Genomic DNA, 17,428 nt, shown 5'->3' with positions numbered 1-17,428 from the left:
TGGCTGAGGTTGTTGAAATGCAAAAGTTGTTGCCACTCCCTCATAATGTCTGCAATTAAGAAAATGGTTTCCCTCGGGGGGAATTGTTGGGTCTCTGTAAAAATATAACTACTTTACTTCTGAAGTGTCCTGTGATAACTTCAGTTATGATTTGACACTACAATTCAAATGGAATTGAAATGTAACTGGTAGTCAACTGTCTCCCTGCGTGTGTTCAGACAACAGTGCTCCCGAGCCTGAAGCCGTTCCAGAGCAGAAGGAGGAGGCCCCTCCAGCAGACGATCCCGCTGCAGGAGTACCGTCTGGTCGCAGGAATCCCCCTGGGGGAAAGTCTAGCCTCATTCTGGGATGAATCCCTGCCAACCACCCCTACCTATATCTACTCATGTCTGAACTCATGCCTTTTTTTTTTAAAAACAAGAATCCCCAGCCCATTTGTCTGTATCACAGGAATCTTATCTGTTGTCCAACTGACACCAGTTTACTCCACATCCCCAAGTGCATTGTTTTGATACCTCTTTTTTGGAAACTGTTTTGTACTGTTTGTTTGTTTTGACAGAAGCACTTTATGTATTTCTATATATATGGTTTAAAGTCTGCCTTTGCCCCTGTATTGTATTAGACCTTCCGGACAGGGTACAAAGAGAACATTTCTTATATCAGCAAGTGATAAATCAATCTCCACTAACTTTATTGCCACAGCACAAGCTGGGCGTGATTATACAAGGAGTTTCCAGAACACAAGCAAAATAAAAGCTGTCACTTTAGCATTGTGTTCAGTTTAGAACCCATCTTGCATGCGTGTCTGGTTCTTAACGAATGAATGTGAGAAGAAACATAACTGTGAAGTTTTTCTTTATTTAACCTGTTTGTTAGTTGTTTTTTGTGGGATACTTGTTGTATTGTTGCATGAAGTTGGAATCTTTCTACTGATTATATTATCCACTTAGGAGCCAAATAGCAGCCACATAAATTACTGTCATCGTGATCTAAGGGATGTAAACATTTGTGTTCAGATGAATACTGTAGGTCCCATGTAACAGAATTGGAATAAGCCTTTTTTTATATTGTAGTCACTAACGTTAGATTATTGTAACCCCAGTGCCGGTTTTTGAGTACCCCATGTTTTATAGGTAAGATTTACTCTACAATAAAGTGTGCCTGTTTGTTAGTTAAGCTACAACATCAAATAAAGTTGGGTTTACCTAATGGCATTCTGCCAGTATTTACATGAACAGGTTTATTTTTTTCCATTGTGAGTTAATGGGATGTTGTTATTAAAGTGTTTCTGGTTAACCCATCCTAGATTTGACAAGTGACCTTATGACAGCTCAACCTTTTTTTCCTATGCTTCACTCCCCCTTATATATTTATTTACAATCCTGCTTACTGGACATATAGAACTGTCTTTTGTACATTTCATTGTCACATTCTTTAAACCAAAATTCAAACACCATCCTGCTTCTGTCTCGTTCAGTCATTTCTGTGGCTGCTGTGTCAGCCAGCTGTGATGCAAGACTTACATTTCAGCTAAATGAAATGTAAATTCCTGTTCTATCTGTTATGGTGCAAAATATGTCTGTTTGTCAAATACCAATTCCTGTTGCTGGATGTAAGTCACTGCAGAAATTTGAAATTAAGAAATGGCACAAGTGGTAATGAACATTAAAAATCAATTTTGACCATGAGTTGTATAGTTGCTGTGTGTGTTATCTGTCAGGGATTTTTCCATTGCCCTCCAAGGGGGAACTTTCTGGCGAAACACAGAGGGCATTTTATTCTAAAAAGACTAGGTTGTAACTTTGGAAGATATCTTCTTTATTTGACTGCTATAGCCCTATTTTAGAATTGGACCTTTGAATACATTTTTTCACAAAAAGGGAGGTGAACAGAGGGAATGGTTTAATAATGTTGATATGGGCAACTATTATTTTTGACAGACTTGAAACATTGTAAACCTATCTTTTCATGTATTTTGGGGAAAAAATACACAACTCCGTATGGGGCATTTATCTGGACTAGGCCACCGTATTTTGTTGTGGCTTCGCTTACTCATACTGAAAGTGAAAGAAGGAACGAAGCCGTATAACAAAACAGTCCATGTCGAGTTCTCAGTTAAACAATCGGTCCACCACCAAGAGACGTCGCCTTGTAGAGGAGCGTGTAAGGTGAGTTTGACAATTGTATTGGCGGCATGGCATGGCATATAGGAAGGCTTCGTGTTGACATTACACACGTTAGTGAGACGTTATCTGTGTAACATTAGAAGACCTACTGTAGCCTAATAATAATCACCTAAACCTATACATGCTGTTATAAGTAGGCTACGGTGCACGACGGTATGTCCGTTAAGTAGGCTTACCGTATTTTAAGTTAGCCTACTGAAATGACAGTAGATATAGTATGTAGTAAGTATGTAGGCTATCTTTAATTATCGCTGAATTGTTTTCTAGGGACGTTCTAAAACGCTTAACGTGAAAAGGCTTAACGTGGTTTAATGTACCTAAACAACGATCAATCATCACCATATTTACCATGGCCATATCTTGTCATAAACACTTAAACCTGTCAAAAAAAACTAAACTGAAATCCAACGATTATAGAAGTTATCTCACGATAACGTTTTCTTCTTCATTGGTGTCTATGGCGAGGAAAAGGCTTAACGTGGCATAATGTACCTAAACATCGATCAATCATCACCATATTTACCATGGCCATATCTTGTCATAAACACTTAAACCACTAGATCTGCGAGAAGCGAATTTGCGTTTCCCAGGACAGCGAAGGCCTGTCCCGCCCTACTCAGCCCTGCTCTTCCTCTGATGGGTTACCCTGGTATTTTTACACCAATCAGTCTCACTCCTCATTCCTAACCAATGAAAGCAAAAGTCAATCAGAGGCAGCGTAGAGCCAGACATGTCTTTGCCATCCTTAGAAAAGCAAATTTGCCCTGCAGCGAATAAATCGACTCGGTCTTTTCCCTCCGTGGTCTATTCACATCCCCTTACGAGGTCAGCCTCGCTACGTAGCTCTACTTCCGAGTTCAAGTTCGTACGGTTTCAGTCCTGGTTAATTTAGAATTTATATTTAAGTGGATTGTTCTTGTGAGTTTGGCAGTGGAGCATATGCCTAGGTCTGGACCGTAAAATGGACATCAGTCTGTGTCTATGATCTTTCTATGGAGGCTTGTTTTTCAATGTTCACACATGATTTTTTAGAATTAAGTTTAAAGAATTGTGTGCATATAGGCTACTTCCATTTTTTTAGGCTAAAGTACTTTTGCAATGTCACACCAGACACCCAGTTATACTGAAAGTGGATAGATTCAGTGTGCTATAGACTCAAATAAAATCCCCTACAGATTTAGGCTTTTTAAATAAAGTCTTCAAGATTACAGCTTTATCTTGGCAATTAGATCACTTGTTTGGTTGTTTTGACACCTAAAACCTAAAGGAAATCTTGAAGTAGCATGCGGTGTGACATTTTCAAAGTGCTTCCTCTTTTAGAATATAGATCAATAAAAAACAGAACAGAAACTTTGGAATTAAATGTTAACATAATTTTTATAGCATACAGCACACTATCTGATAATCTTTTTTCCCATAATAGCTGCATTGTTTTAATATGCTTTTTTTTTATTTGAAAACAAGGAAGGAGACTGTGTAAAATATGGATGGAAGCATGCACAAGAAGTTGCTTATAGGTACTATGTTATGTCCCCAGATGACACATTCAAATTCAACAATTCAATTCAACACTCCTCAGCAAAAAAAGAGGTTGTTGGAAAAATACAAGATCATTAAAAATGTTCCTGAAGGCCCTTACCTGTTTCACCACTTCCCCTTTTAGATTCAGGGATCCAAAAAGTGGGTGCAGTTATCAGCTAGTGCCCACCAATCAGATCGTTATAATATGATAGCCTGACAATGAATTGTAATAAAATACCCCCCCAAAAAGGTAATTCTTTTAGTTATATCACCAACATGTAACCACTGAATCAACTATCATCCTTCTCATACAGTACAACTCCTTGGCCTTGCACATATTAAGCTTCAAGAGCTTTTGAGAGAAAGCAGCTGTCAGGATGGTCACACAGTGTTACCCAGGAAGGAAGGATACAGGCCGGCCTGGCCTCCTGGGCTGTATGATCTGTCTTATGAGAAAATAAGTATGATAGAACTGGGGCACCACTGAGTTTTAAACTATAATACCATTGTTAACCATTATGTGCAGTGGTCTGACCAGCATGACGGTGTGTATCCATAACTTCCAGGGTTGGACTGACGTGTACTGTTAGTTGGCATTAAAAGATCCCATATTATAAAAAGTGAGATTACCATGTCTTATTTTTTATAAAGCAGGTTGAGGTGCTAAATAAATACTGTGAAAGTACAGTATCCACAGAGATATGCATACAGCCCATATTCAGAAATGGTACAGACTTCTGTACGGTTGTGATGTCACAACTATACTATATATAGTTTTGAAAAAACACAGGTCCAAGGCACTATTCTTTAAAAAAGTTTTAAAAAATTAATTAAAAAAAACCCTTTATTTTGATGGCTATTTCATATTGAATTGGTTAATACATTAAAAATAGAGCTGAGTAAAAACTTCCAAAGAGCAACTTCATGATTAGTTTGAACTTCTTAGCATTTCAGACTTCTAAATATACTGTATATAAGTTGAAAGTGCCACTACAGTGCCGTTACAGCCCGGCTGCAATGGCAGCACAGAGACGCTGAGAGCACAGATGTGGAACACCCATAAATGCTGACAAATCAGGGCAGACTGGGCTTTTTCAGACAGAGGGTAAATACAGGTAGCCAAGAATGCGTTTTTACTTACATTAAAGCATGTAATCATGTTCTAGCAGAAACCCAAATTACAATTATGAACTTGAAAATGAGCATAATATGGGACCTTTTAGCTGGATGTTTAGTATATGTTCAATGTGTTACATTTGTGGATTTTAACCCCAGCAGGGTTGTGTGGGGAGTGCAGATGTTTCTCCACCGTGTCCAAGAAATTGAGACATCCGCCACCAGACAGCTGCATTGGCTTGATTATTGAAGGCCCTTTTGTACAAAAGATACTTTTACTTTTAGTATTGTATTTATTTCAACTTGTGACTGATTGTTCAGACTGTAGCTTGAATGAATTTATTTGTCCAGTTAAGGGATGTAAGAATTCCCAATTCCACCCACAAACCCACATAGCTCAGGGAAGGGGGGACTGTCCCTGTCTTTTTGTGTTGGCGTAATAGAGACAATTTCAAATGGCAAGCCAAAGCATGTTTTTAGTTTTGATCATGTGACAGTGCAGTGTGTCAATAAGTACGATCAGTAGTACAGAGATTGCACTGATAAAAAGTGAGCAATACGCGAGTCTAACACTTGTCTTTCTGAAAGGGAAGGAAACAAAAACGTTGGGCTCATTGCAGATATTTCTTCCCCAGCTCTTTGAAGTGAAGATGATATCACCTTATATTTTTGGCAACATTTAAACTCTTGAAACTGCAACAAGTGGTATGGAAAAATCTATCTCTTGATTGGACTTTCTCTTTCATTTTGAGTCTTTGTTTATCATTTCAATTGTGAATAAAAAACCTTTTCAAAGTTAGTGGGCAGCAGGTCAAACCGGCTTCTAAAGTAGTCCCGGCCTCATGTTAGACTGCCACTTCTAATTTGAGACACTTCTAGAAACAAAGAGCAAGATTGCAGTAGCAAACTTGTCCACTCTTTTATGTGAATACCATGCATTTAAAGACTGTGCGTGGTCTGGATCAGCACCTATAGTCACTAAGTTTAAAACAATATTTAGCCAGTAAATAAGCATTTTAGCTAATAAGACCTCAGTGTTGCCAGTTTCTTAAGAATTGAAATATAGACAGTACAACCAGAAATCAAATAGAGCATAGCTGCAGAGGCAGAATCATTTAAAATCCAAGTTGAAACAAATTCAAAGTCCTCGTGGTACAAGCATTGCAAATGATGTGGACTTTGTAACTGTTATGATAATCTAATACTCATATATCTCTTCCTATCACAACGATCCCACACAGAAGAGTTTATTCTCTGGAGACATGTCTTTTGTTTGTTTCTTAGCTACATTCACTTTTGGTTTAAAAAAAAAAAAACTATAAAACTGACATGACCCTGTTAGCTGAGGGCTGGATATGAAAACCTATTTTATGGATTATTGGCTGTATCTCTTTATTTTCATGAAATAGCATTAGCCATTGGATTCCAAAGAGCATAATCTTTACTTCATTTAGCAGTTCTGTTAGCTTCTTAAGAAAAAAAGTTGTTCTTTAAATTTTCTACACAATGTCTTTTGTATGTATCTTCATGAGCAGTGACACTTGTGAGGACATGGGTGGTTGTTAAAAAAGCAAAGAATTAGTTCATGTTGATGTAAACTCTGAGGTCAAGTGCCAAGACGGTGTTTGGTGTTTTAATCCCCCGATGTAGCCTTCCAGGCAGCGCTGCCTGGATGGCACTAGGATTGGGCAATGGTTGGCAAGGGGGTAAGCGAGTGTTCCCGAAGAGTAGCTCATATGGCGCCATTTTAATTCTACCGAGCTCTTACCCATTATTCTATTGACTGCCTCTCATTTTGACATCACGTTGACAAAAAATAACTTTACATCTGAAGCATTTAAAAACTTTAGTTGTCCATTGTTTATTTCTAAAGAAACACAACAATGTGTTAAAGGATCCGTTACCTTATACCTCACGTTATGTCTCCGTAGCAGGCGCTTTTATAAAAATAGGCTAACGATTGTGTCATAACCAATCAACTTGCTGTTGTATAGTTGACAAATACCCGTATTGTCAGGAGAAGCACGCCGACAGTTTTGACTTACATTAGCTGTTCAGGTTTAATTACTAATGTTAACTAGCATTGTAGTTAGCAGTAATGAGCCTATGTTATCTCCTTACATATACCTACACTCTCCGTTTCTGCAAGATTCAGAATGATTGAGATTTCTCTTTGCTCAGCTACCAGAAGACTTATTTATAAGTGCTTCCCTGGTCTCTGTCCAGGGCAACAGGATCTGTTGGTCAATTTCGTTCACTGTCTTTGTGTTAGGTTTAGGTGTCTTGAAGTTAACGGTTGCCAAAGTTGACGTTGGGGGCTCAATACACCATTGAGTCACCGAGACACAAGCCTTAAATTAGTACATAACTTAGTAACAGATGAAGTCATGGACATCTCCATCCTTTTACTTATTTCCACGTACTTTTCATGTAGCTTCACAGGCCCAGTTTGCCCTTTTTCTCTACTTTGTTTCTGCCAGATGACAGAGACAGGGTGACCTTTTCTCAAACAAAAGGACTCTTACATGAAAGGTAACTACTGTTTTTACTTGACAAAATCAAGTTACAAAAAGGAACTAAAGTGAAAACAGAGACCTAGACATAGAGACCAGATTAGGAGAAGCTGGAGGGTTAGGAAACAGGACAAGCTAACATACGTTCAGTTCTCAGCATAAGCTAAACCAGAGTGAGCTCTGCAGAATTTCTGTAGTTCAGCAAACTCCAATCAAAACCCTGACTGGTGTTAGTGCATGCTTAAATAGAGCTCCTTGGTGACATTAGTTTGAGAATTGGATTCTCATGCATGCAAGATTGAGTGTGCATTTTATACTCTAAAAGCTGTTTATGTTTTGAGAGAAACAGTTTCACTTTAAGATTAAGATGTTAAAATAGACTTTATTAAATCCACACTGGGGAAATTCCTATGCCTGTGTGTCCTTGGTTTAGAACAGACTAAGTCATTTTGAGGTAGATAGTATATGTAGTGCAGGGTTTTCCCCAGGAAACGATTGAGCCAAGGTGGTCTGCAACTCAGTTGACTTATGACTAGTATGGTTACGGATAATTATAACAATGCTGGGTGAAATAGCTCCTCTACCCCTTCCCTTTTGAAGATGTATGTTGTAGTGGATCTTTTTTCAGTTTTTTTGCCTATGCTATAGCACACTGCGGGAAACTTTGCAGTGTGGTGCACAGAGTTCTTCATCAATGTGTCATTTTTTTGAGGGTCACCAAAGTTATTTCATAACTTGTGCTAGTTTGATATTTTACACCACAGTAGGATGTATTGTCACTGCCAATCTAGCAGCGCACTAAGATTATCCTTAGTCTATTTGGCTTAGTCTGCCACTCGCCAGTCTCAACAGTGTGAATCTCACAACACACCTGTATCCTCTTTATCCATATTTGGCTTCTTTCTTTTACTTGTATCATAGTTTCTACAACAAGTAGGCATTTCTAATTGCACAGGGAAAAAATCTTTGTCGCAAAACTAAAAAGCAAAAAAAAAATTCCACACACAGTCCTATAAGGGTGGGAGTTATGAGTTCCATCTGCAGTGAATTGCATTTTAAAAGCACACTAAATCCACTAGGAATTTAATTAATATTTTTTTCAACCATGCACCTCAGTCTTTTATGTGGTTCATGTCAGAATCATGGTGGTGATGTGGCCATAGATAAGATTTTTTTTATAGAAAAGGATTTCTAAGAATCATTTTAGAAAAGCAGAAACAAAAAAATTTAAAGAAAAAAAAATACAACCAGCAAAACACCAGATAACATATTTAATCAACTTTTTTATTTTGTTCATTGCACAAAAGATGGTTTCACACCACTATAGTTAACCCTCTAATGTTGATGTTGATGTTGATTTTCCTGTCACCCAACAGGAAAATACATACTTTATATGTCCTATGTAATATCTCCAGATAAATACAGACACTTACCTTTGATTGTGCAAAACAGGGTTGAGGTTATACAAGAAAACCAAGGCAAACTGAAGATGGGAAAACTTGGCTTAGACCTCAGAGGGTTTTAATGTGTGGATTGATGTGAGGCTTGTCAGTGTGTTCAAAAATGTGAATTCAACTGAAAAAGAGAGATCTTGTCTTGTACATCCAGTAAACTAGACCAACCAGCCCTTAAAACAACACAAATGACAAACAATAAAAATTGTCTGCGCTTTGCAGCCTGCACCTTTAGTTATTGAGTTAAAACATGTGTACTGTATGATTTGTTTTGTCATTTCAGTTAAACATGGCCTCAATGGGTATCCTCCTTTTTTTCACTGTCATCTACATCAGAACAGGACATACAAACACGGGTAAGTTCTCCTATAACCGGACAATTTCCAGTATGAAGTTCTGCTTGCCGCTAGCTTGGAAACCAAACGAATCTGCGAGCCCATGTTTCTATTGTTCTGACAGATACATCTGGCCCCCGTCACGTTAAGACCGATTTCCAACTGCCCAGAACATGGACAGACCAGTAACAACCGTTTATATTACATGGGGCAGGTTTAAGATGATTACTCAGAGGAGCGTCATGCTTACCAAATGTACTTACCGAACGTAAATGTCACATTGCGTCCAGCGCAATGCACCAGGCTCACAAAACTTAAATCAAACTGCCAACCTTGGCGGGTTTGATCAAATATGAATCAAGATTATGTTACTGTATAGCCCATTTGTCGCATAAAATGTTTTCAAAAACACATTTTAGTGTACTGCATAGCTGAAATTTGGGAACGTTCATCATGATTCACGTTTTTACCTGCTTAAAAATGGACCAAGCACAGCCTAAACTTGCATGTGTTGCTCAGAGCTGCATTGTTTCGTTGCTCTGATTGCTTGTAGGTCTATTTACTGGCATCCAGAGGCATTTGGGTCGGCACCGTTGATAACGCCCTTCGGGAATCAAAATTGAACTGAGAGGTTCCAGACTAAGACCCATTAGTCTGACAATTCCATGCTAGCTTGCCACTGATGTAAGATTGTATACCTTTAAAAAAAAAAAAAAATCTTTTCTTTAACAGCTTTTGTAAAAGTGGAATGCCAGGCTGGAAAGGTGGGAGTGTATGGCCAGCAGTCACTGCTGCAGTGTGTTGTCAAAACCACACAAGACAACACAGAAATCCGGGTGGTCACTTGGAAGAAAGAGGGACTCTATGACCCCTTACTGGTTTTTTACAAAGAGAAAATTGTTCCAAGGCAAGGCTATTCTTTTGCTGAGCCGTCCTGGAATGAAAGAAACATGAATGTATCCCTGCTCATCACCAACACCTCTGTAAAGCACGAGGGAGTTTATAAATGTGAGGTGATGACAAACAGCGGCGACGGATCCGACAGCACCAGCCTTAAGGTCACAGGTGAGAGCCCATTGAAAAAAAAAAAGTCTTATTGTTTGGCACAGAGAGATGACCATTTTTAGAGAATTTATCTCCAAAACGAATCCTTACCAAATCATTTAAAACTAAACCATGTCAATGAGTATAGTTGTTTCTCTAAAAATGATACTTTGTAGTTATAAAGAGAAAATGGATTTGAAAGATTAAATTGTTGGCTTGAAGGGGTGAAGACTGTTTTGACATCCTGGGGACTTTCCTGGCCTAGCACATTGTTTTTTCCCTTTCTGTCCTTATACTTTCAGTTTCAATGTTACAAATAATCCCATCCAGAAATACCAGTTGTAGTCTTTTTGTCTTGTTGACCACCATACATTCTATGCTTACTAGACATTTCACTATACTGTATTTTTCAAATATAATGATCGTCAAACAATTTTGTGATACTTTATTGGTGTGATTTGATGGACGTCATGGTGTAACATTCCATTGAATGATCATGTTTGCTTTCTGTTTTCTCTTTGCAGCCAAATACAAAAAACCAACTATCCACTCCGACCCTCAGAAAATACTTTCTAATACAGATGTTACCCTGACATGCAAGTCTTCTGAAGGCTACCCAAAAGGTCAACTTCGCTGGTTTGATGAGCACAACGTAGAGTGGACAATAAGCTCTCAAAAGGAGGAGGACCAGACAGAAAGTGGTCTGTTTAACCTCTGTAGCAAGCTGTATTTGCGGAAAGGATCCACGTTCACCAAATACACCTGCAAAGTGTTCAATGCCAGTGACGGCAAAGAGGACGAGGCCACATTTGAAGTACACAATGCATCAGGTACATGTTGTTGAACACCATGCTTTACACCTTCTATGCATATTGGCCCAATCCTGCTTCACACAATGAAATGTCATGCAGCAATTTCAGCCATTGTTAAAAGTGAGGTCATGCTTTACCTGAAATTTAAATCGACCCGTGTCACTACAGTAACATCAACACACCTTTATTTAGTATTGAGCAACTAAGAGCTAAGAGGAATCTAAACCACAAGCCAACTGTAGTGCTTGTTTTGTGTTGGCACAACTTAGTGGAGCAGACAGAGTCAACTGTCTGGACCTAGGCAAGTATAAGGGAGCATGTTGGTCATGAAAAGAAAACATCTTGGCAGGTCAGACAGACCTTGCTAATATTTATTCGCAAGCATATTTTTAAATCCACAACTAAACATCATCAGTGCTGTACTTGTTTTTAAAACAGAAATAGTTAGGCTGCAACATGTCTCTTAATCTGACCAGACATTTCCAAAACAATGTCCCTCACAAAGAAAGAAAACTATGCACGACGGTCCAGGCCTGATAAGACACAGCAATGTTTTTGTTCAGTTCTATTCATTCTCATTGATGGGAAAACTTATCAACAGGTTCAGTTGGCAACATCACAGCCAACAAATCTCATCTGCCAGCTACCAAAATAGTCGCTCCTGTGGTGGTCATCGGATCTCTGATCGTAGGGTTGCTGTTGGCGCTGCTGATCTATAGAAAGCGATCTCAAAGTGAGTACCTACACAGGCTTGTTAAAAAACAAACTCTTCCATTACAACCACAACATCATTAAACTGTAAAGTATTTCACTTACTTTTTTGTGAGATTGTGAAGCTGCGGTCTGGTCCTGTAGCTATGTCAACATGGAAGGACTCACCTCAGAGCAGAGGTCTTCTCCCTCCTGGCGTGGGGGTGCCACTTGTTAGAAGTTCTTAGTTGTGAAAATTGTTCTATTGATAGATTTTTGTTTTAAGTAATTTCATGAATACAGTTAAAATGCCAAAGTCAAGAGTACAAAAGTATTGTTTTAAGCTAAATTGATATCAGCTTTAAAACAAATAGGTTATCTTGCTACGCTGTTCATCTTACTAAGTTTTGAGTGAATCTAAATCAAGTGACTGCAAACCTTTATGCTACTTCAAAAGCCCAGAACAACCAAAAACAACCAAACGGGAACGTTGTGTACAGCGCAACCGCAGGAGAACGTTACAGTTGGTTGGTTCTCTTAACGTTTAGGGAATGTTATGACCCGGAGGGAACGTTCCTTAAACGTTAGTTTTTGGTTTGGTTCAATCTAACCTTTAGAGAAGCATAAACTAACGTTCCCTAACGTTCCCTAAACATTCTGTGTTAGTGGGGTTTGGTCTAAATTAACCATTTTTGAGTAACAACATAAAAGGTACAGGGGAGAATAACATGAAAAAACATTGCTGTAACGTATTATTTCCTGCTTCCTCTTTGTTAAAAGGTTGTATCACATTCAAATCTTCATACCACATGTAGACAGCCTAAAAACAAATTTAATGACATCTAGCTGGACTTCACAGCTTTGAACAAAAGCTTCTGCCAAATTTATATATGTAACAGCATAACATTATGGAAGACATCTCATTAATTCAGACATTGAGTCTGTCTTAAAACAATAGTCAGGGGCCCATATGAATCCTGAAAAAGGTTTTCTTCCTGTAATTATTACTCCTGTTTATACTTCCTCTAAATAGTGAGTAATTACTTGCAGTTCTACGGATACACAATTATAGAAATAATACTATTATTATCATATTTGATCGTGAAATAATAAAATGTTTCTATTTTTAACGTAACATTTACTGTAAATACTCACTTTTTCAGATGGTGTGTGGGATTGCGTTAGTGGCTTTCTGTAAACAATAAAGAACTAATAGAAACTACAGTATATGAAGGATGACACAATAGCTGGAGGTTGAAAAACCTGTAATGCATGTTATTCAGGTTGGGGAAGCAGGCTCCACTCTCAAGTTGCAAGTATCATTTGTCTTAAACAGTTTCCATTGTTAGTGTTCTACAAAATGTCTCACAAAGATTTGTGACAGAAGCACAAGTAGATATCTAATTGTCAATAATTCATCATTTTCTCAACAGAGGCGCGGAGACACTCCACAACACCCCTTATGGGTACGTCCATCTTTGGACAAAGTATTGCTGCTGATTTTGTTCTTACTTCGGCTCTCTATAGAGGTTTAAATAAAGGTTCTATCTGTGGATTTTTCTGTCTATCGCCTCGTTTTAGCTGCCTGAAACACTGAAGATCTGCCACGGACCTGCTGGCAGATTGAGTGATTTAGCTAGCTAAAACTACTAAAATATTTTTTTTTTTAATACTTTGTTTTTTTTCTTTCATTGATGAATGCTTGACTCAGTGGCCACCTGGACTGCATATTTTGAGACAGTTTGAAACCAAACTCATTCGCCCAATATCTCAGTCCAAGCCTGTTGGAGCATGTACTCCACCTGTGTTGTTGTTTAACTCAGCTGGAGCACATGTTAATCACTGACCAAGACCGCTTACTGTCCCTGCACTAACTGGATGTCAACACATCAAAACCTCTCCCTGGCTACCTTCTCATTTTAGGTTTATTATTTTCCCATGGCTTATGGGAAACTGGGCTTGGATTGTCTTTTGAATATGAACAGTATGACCTGAATCATGTTTCGGACACTCACCGTTGAGGATCTGCCTGTGCTTGCATGTCACAAACTTAAACTGCTTAATATGGTGATGGTCTTACACCCACCCATTGTAACCCACAGTAAAATCTTTTAATTTGTTCCAGGTGACCATCGTGGGCTCGCTACAAGCGATTACGATGATGGTACGTCTAAATTACAGTATTTTGACTCACTGTGTCTAACTAATACAACTTTCGGTTTTTTTACTGTGTTCAAATCATTCTATAGACTGACTGTCTAAGATTTACTGTAATTCAGTCTTTGATATAATACAACTTTTTGCAGGTGATCAGGAGGGGGATAAAACATGCCAAGTCAGCCTGGCCTGAGGTAATTATAATGCTACTAGCAGATTAGTTTGACCTCTCTTTCTTTATAGTTTATGGCAGTGTACACGACAGTACTGCATAGCTAAAAGCTCTTTCTCTCTTTCTCTCTCTTTCTCTCTCTTTCTCTCTCTCGCTGCAGGAGACACTGCATGGGACATGACACATGCTAATGCACTGGCAACCTCTGAAATCAACACTTCCTTGTTTGCTAATCTGCACTCTATTGTTCCCTATTGCAAACAACTCTGTATATAACCAGGAATAACTTGTACTACTGTGATTAATCAGAGGAACTGTCTTAAATGAAATCCAAATGTGAAGAAAGAGCTCTGATTTTGAATCAGTGATGATGGACATCTAGTAGGCAGAGGGTCCTGTTCAGGGCATGTGTCCTTTAAACTTTGACAACCACATTGGGTTCTATGTGTAACATCACCACCTTAGTTAATTTAGGAGGGCAGCAGCTTTGATATGTTTTGGTTGTTGGAGAAAATGTTTTGTTAATTGTGTTCACGCAGTAACTGTAGCCTTTTGTAGTTTGACAGGAATGACCCTCCTTCTCACTTCCTCTTGTCATATTATGTCAGATTCTGAAGAAAGCTTTGTACAAAAGAAAGTTGTATTATTAGGATAAGGGCAGGGAGTTATATGTAAATTCAATGGAAATGTAACAAAAGACAAGACTATTCCGATGAAAAGACCAAAAGCAGCTATGTGCTAGCCCATCTCAGGACTTCCTACCATCTGGGCCTCTCAGATCCTCAATCCTATTGACGACATAAATGGTTAAAACGGGTTCCAAGCGTTACATGCTTGGAACATTTTTTTTACATTTTTTAAAGCTTCAGTAATTTCCCTAAACAGCTGGGCGCTAGCTTTTACTAAAGGTTACTAAAGGGCTAATTAGTGTATTCTCAGTCCCACATTATTAAAGGTGCCCTGCCACACATATTCCATTACTTTGTGGTAATGTCTGAAGTTCTACCATGGACTCTGTAACATTTTTTGTGAAAAAAAAAATGCCTTGGTTTAAAGACATTCTGACGTGGTATAGAAAGCCTCCAAGAAGACTCAGGCCAGCTACACACTGGCTGCGTCGCAGGAGTGTGGCGTTTCTTTTTGCGTGTCAGCTGCGTGGATTTTTCTGTCTATGTCCTACACACCAGAAACATGTCTGACGCAGCACTTCTGCTGCTAGGTGACACACAGGGAGGGCTATCTCGGGACATAGCACCACCAGATTTGGATCACCCTTGTTTGAAAAGTGGGGAGAAAGTGGTTAATCATAAATATATAGTCTACTGATTTGATTAAAGTGAGACAATGTTCGCAGTATTGACGGAAAAATAGGTTACAGAATATTTCATTCTGTATGACAGGTGCAATATTTGAAAAAAAAAAAAAATCTATATCTGCATTGATGTCAAAATCTACAGACTTTCAAACATCACCATGTTTACATTAATACATTAATATGTATTTGTGTCAAAATGACATGTAAACATCTTTTCCTATTCTGTTTTGCCTGGAAACGCACGTTTGGCGTTGGTTCTATTTCTAGCATGCATACGTTTTCGGGCAATTACACAGGCAATGTGTAAGCTCTAACCTGTTAACATGGGAGCCAAAAAAAAAATGGACATGCCACGCAGCTGACAATCTTGCGCAACGCATCCAGTGTGTAGCCGGCCTCAACTCGATTTGTGCCAGTTAGCCAATGAGAGCCTGGCTATCAGTATCCTTTACCCAGCACAACTGGGCGAGCTCATGAATAGTAATGAGTACGTTTTTGCACCAGGTGGGATGGATTCAAAATATACATATTTAAGGAGTGAGCCAAAGGTTTAGACCATCTTCTAGTCACTAAATTAATGAAATGACATACTTCAGAATATGTCTGACTCAACTCAGCAGGTATATCAGCATAGTTTTGTGCAATGTATTATGTTGTTTTGCGGCCATTTATCAGTGCAGCAGCAGCACATGTGTGCTTGACCTGGACCACACTGGAGGTCTTTGGTGCAGAGGAATAAGCTATACTGGAGTGGCTACAAGGGCAATAAACAGTACGGTATGTTAGTAGATGAGTTCATAGTTGTTAAAAAATCTGAAAAAGGATAGATTATCGCCAGCCTTTTCCTCTTAAGGGTCCTTGTTCAGAAGTTTCTCGTGGTTTAAGAGCACTTATTATTTCTTGTTTTAAACTAATAAGTAATATCAACAATTCTAACTTTAGTATTAACACTGCTTGAGAACATTTAGCCCCCAGGCAATTTCATATCCTTATTCTAACCACTTAGAAATTTCAGTAGATAGATGCTGGTTGCACTTCTGTGCATCACATGATTTTCACTTGTATAAAAGCCAAAAACACATTTGTGTTCCTCTCTTCCTTGTGTTTTCGCCAATGAAACTATGTGAATGCAATTTCTGGCAGCCTTATGCAACTTCATTGCAAAATCAGCAATTATCTCAACCTATGATCACCATCTCAGGCAGTTTTTTTGGTTTCCTTCCCTGCATCTGATACCAGTTATCATAGAAATGGGAGAGGATATTTTCAGGAAACGGGATTTCTACTCTGCTTGATAATGGAACATGCCACAGCTGTACTTAAAAGCCTTGTTCCGACACCACCAAAGCAATGGAAAGAGTCTACAACAAAAGCACCTTACCAAGATCTGCCAAAGTAAATAATTAATCTTGGTTCTCTCACACGAAGATATCAGCGTTAATCATTGACTTTCTGGGTGGAAAAAACAATGGCATTAAGCGTATAAGTTATATGATTTGAAAGTTTATTTTGGAAATAAAAAAACACACACAAACATCCTCAAACAAAACTGCAGGTGCATGTGAGCATTGTTTTGTAGATATTGTTTTTATAAATGTGTGAAAATTGTAACTTTGTGTGTCTCTGTGAATTTATGTTCTTGACCCAGTTTTTAAAGATGACACTGAATGTCACTGGGCTTCAGCAGGCATATTATTAACTTGTTTTTACGAATAACATACTTCGTTCAAAGTAATCTGTGATTTGTTCTTGTAATAAAACACAATTTGAATGAAAGAGAACACTGTTAATGATTTATTTGTGCACTCATGTAGATAATATTTATAGTATTAATATTTCCCACATGGTAGTTCTTGTCAATGGGAACTTGTAGGGCATCTAAATATGGAGAAAAAAAAACCCTCCCCTTTTCTGGATATCAGTGTAGGGCAAGTTACTTCCAAAATGTAATATATTCTAGATTACTAGTTACTGTCATTTTTGAGAAATTAATTTCATGACCGGTTTCAGGTGAACTTAACCCCCTGATGATGATGACATAATTTCTGTTGTTTGCTGTGTGTGCAGCACAGTATTGTAACATCTCCAGATGTATTTGATGGTTTTTCTAGTT

General features: G+C 38.4%; 2 protein-coding genes and 2 long non-coding RNA genes across 6 annotated transcripts in view; 3 read left to right on the top strand and 1 right to left on the bottom strand.

The window, feature by feature from the left end:
- Nucleotides 1-1,688, top strand: part of jpt1a (Jupiter microtubule associated homolog 1a) — a 9,644-nt gene extending 7,956 nt beyond the window's left edge. The window contains exon 5 of the mRNA XM_032500353.1: nt 219-1,688. Within this exon, the coding sequence (XP_032356244.1) occupies nt 219-352 (134 nt within the window). The 3' untranslated portion in view covers nt 353-1,688. The remainder of the gene's footprint in view (nt 1-218) is intronic.
- A 297-nt stretch (nt 1,689-1,985) lies between these two features.
- On the top strand, nt 1,986-15,557 carry zgc:174863 (CD276 antigen). 3 transcript variants are annotated; one of them, XM_032500332.1, is made up of 9 exons: nt 1,986-2,168; nt 9,074-9,146; nt 9,858-10,190; nt 10,694-10,999; nt 11,583-11,714; nt 13,105-13,137; nt 13,797-13,835; nt 13,978-14,021; nt 14,154-15,557. In XM_032500332.1, exons 1-8 carry the CDS (start codon nt 2,001-2,003, stop codon nt 14,019-14,021), a joined length of 1,128 nt encoding a protein of 375 aa, XP_032356223.1. In that variant the 5' UTR covers nt 1,986-2,000; the 3' UTR covers nt 14,154-15,557. The 3 variants fall into 3 exon arrangements, with proteins under 3 accessions (XP_032356223.1, XP_032356215.1, XP_032356231.1); XM_032500324.1 differs by having other exon boundaries at nt 13,978-14,022; nt 14,161-15,557; XM_032500340.1 differs by lacking the exon at nt 13,105-13,137 and having other exon boundaries at nt 13,978-14,022; nt 14,161-15,557.
- On the bottom strand, nt 2,850-15,951 carry LOC116670075 (uncharacterized). The gene is made up of 3 exons (XR_004326939.1): nt 15,807-15,951; nt 8,265-8,279; nt 2,850-2,859 (listed from the first exon to the last, which is right to left on the bottom strand). It is a non-coding gene; the product is annotated as an uncharacterized LOC116670075 (long non-coding RNA).
- Nucleotides 15,952-16,182: 231 nt separating this feature from the next.
- On the top strand, nt 16,183-16,776 carry LOC116670073 (uncharacterized). The gene is made up of 2 exons (XR_004326938.1): nt 16,183-16,630; nt 16,701-16,776. It is a non-coding gene; the product is annotated as an uncharacterized LOC116670073 (long non-coding RNA).
- The last annotated feature ends 652 nt before the right edge of the window (nt 16,777-17,428 follow it).

Source organism: Etheostoma spectabile, chromosome 2 (genome assembly GCF_008692095.1).
Source record: "Etheostoma spectabile isolate EspeVRDwgs_2016 chromosome 2, UIUC_Espe_1.0, whole genome shotgun sequence".
In the NCBI taxonomy this organism is placed as follows: Eukaryota; Metazoa; Chordata; class Actinopteri; order Perciformes; family Percidae; genus Etheostoma; species Etheostoma spectabile.
The sequence above is the reverse complement of the archived record's forward strand: the minus strand, read 5'-3'. Positions and strand labels throughout refer to the sequence as shown.

Coding starts and splice junctions, on each gene's coding strand:
- zgc:174863 (XM_032500332.1), top strand. CDS start 2,001: ATGGGGCATTTATCTGGACTAGGCCACCGTATTTTGTTGTGGCTTCGC. Junction 9,147..9,857: donor AACAGGACATACAAACACGG/GTAAGTTCTCCT, acceptor TTTCTTTAACAG/CTTTTGTAAAAGTGGAATGC. Junction 11,715..13,104: donor CTATAGAAAGCGATCTCAAA/GTGAGTACCTAC, acceptor TTTTCTCAACAG/AGGCGCGGAGACACTCCACA.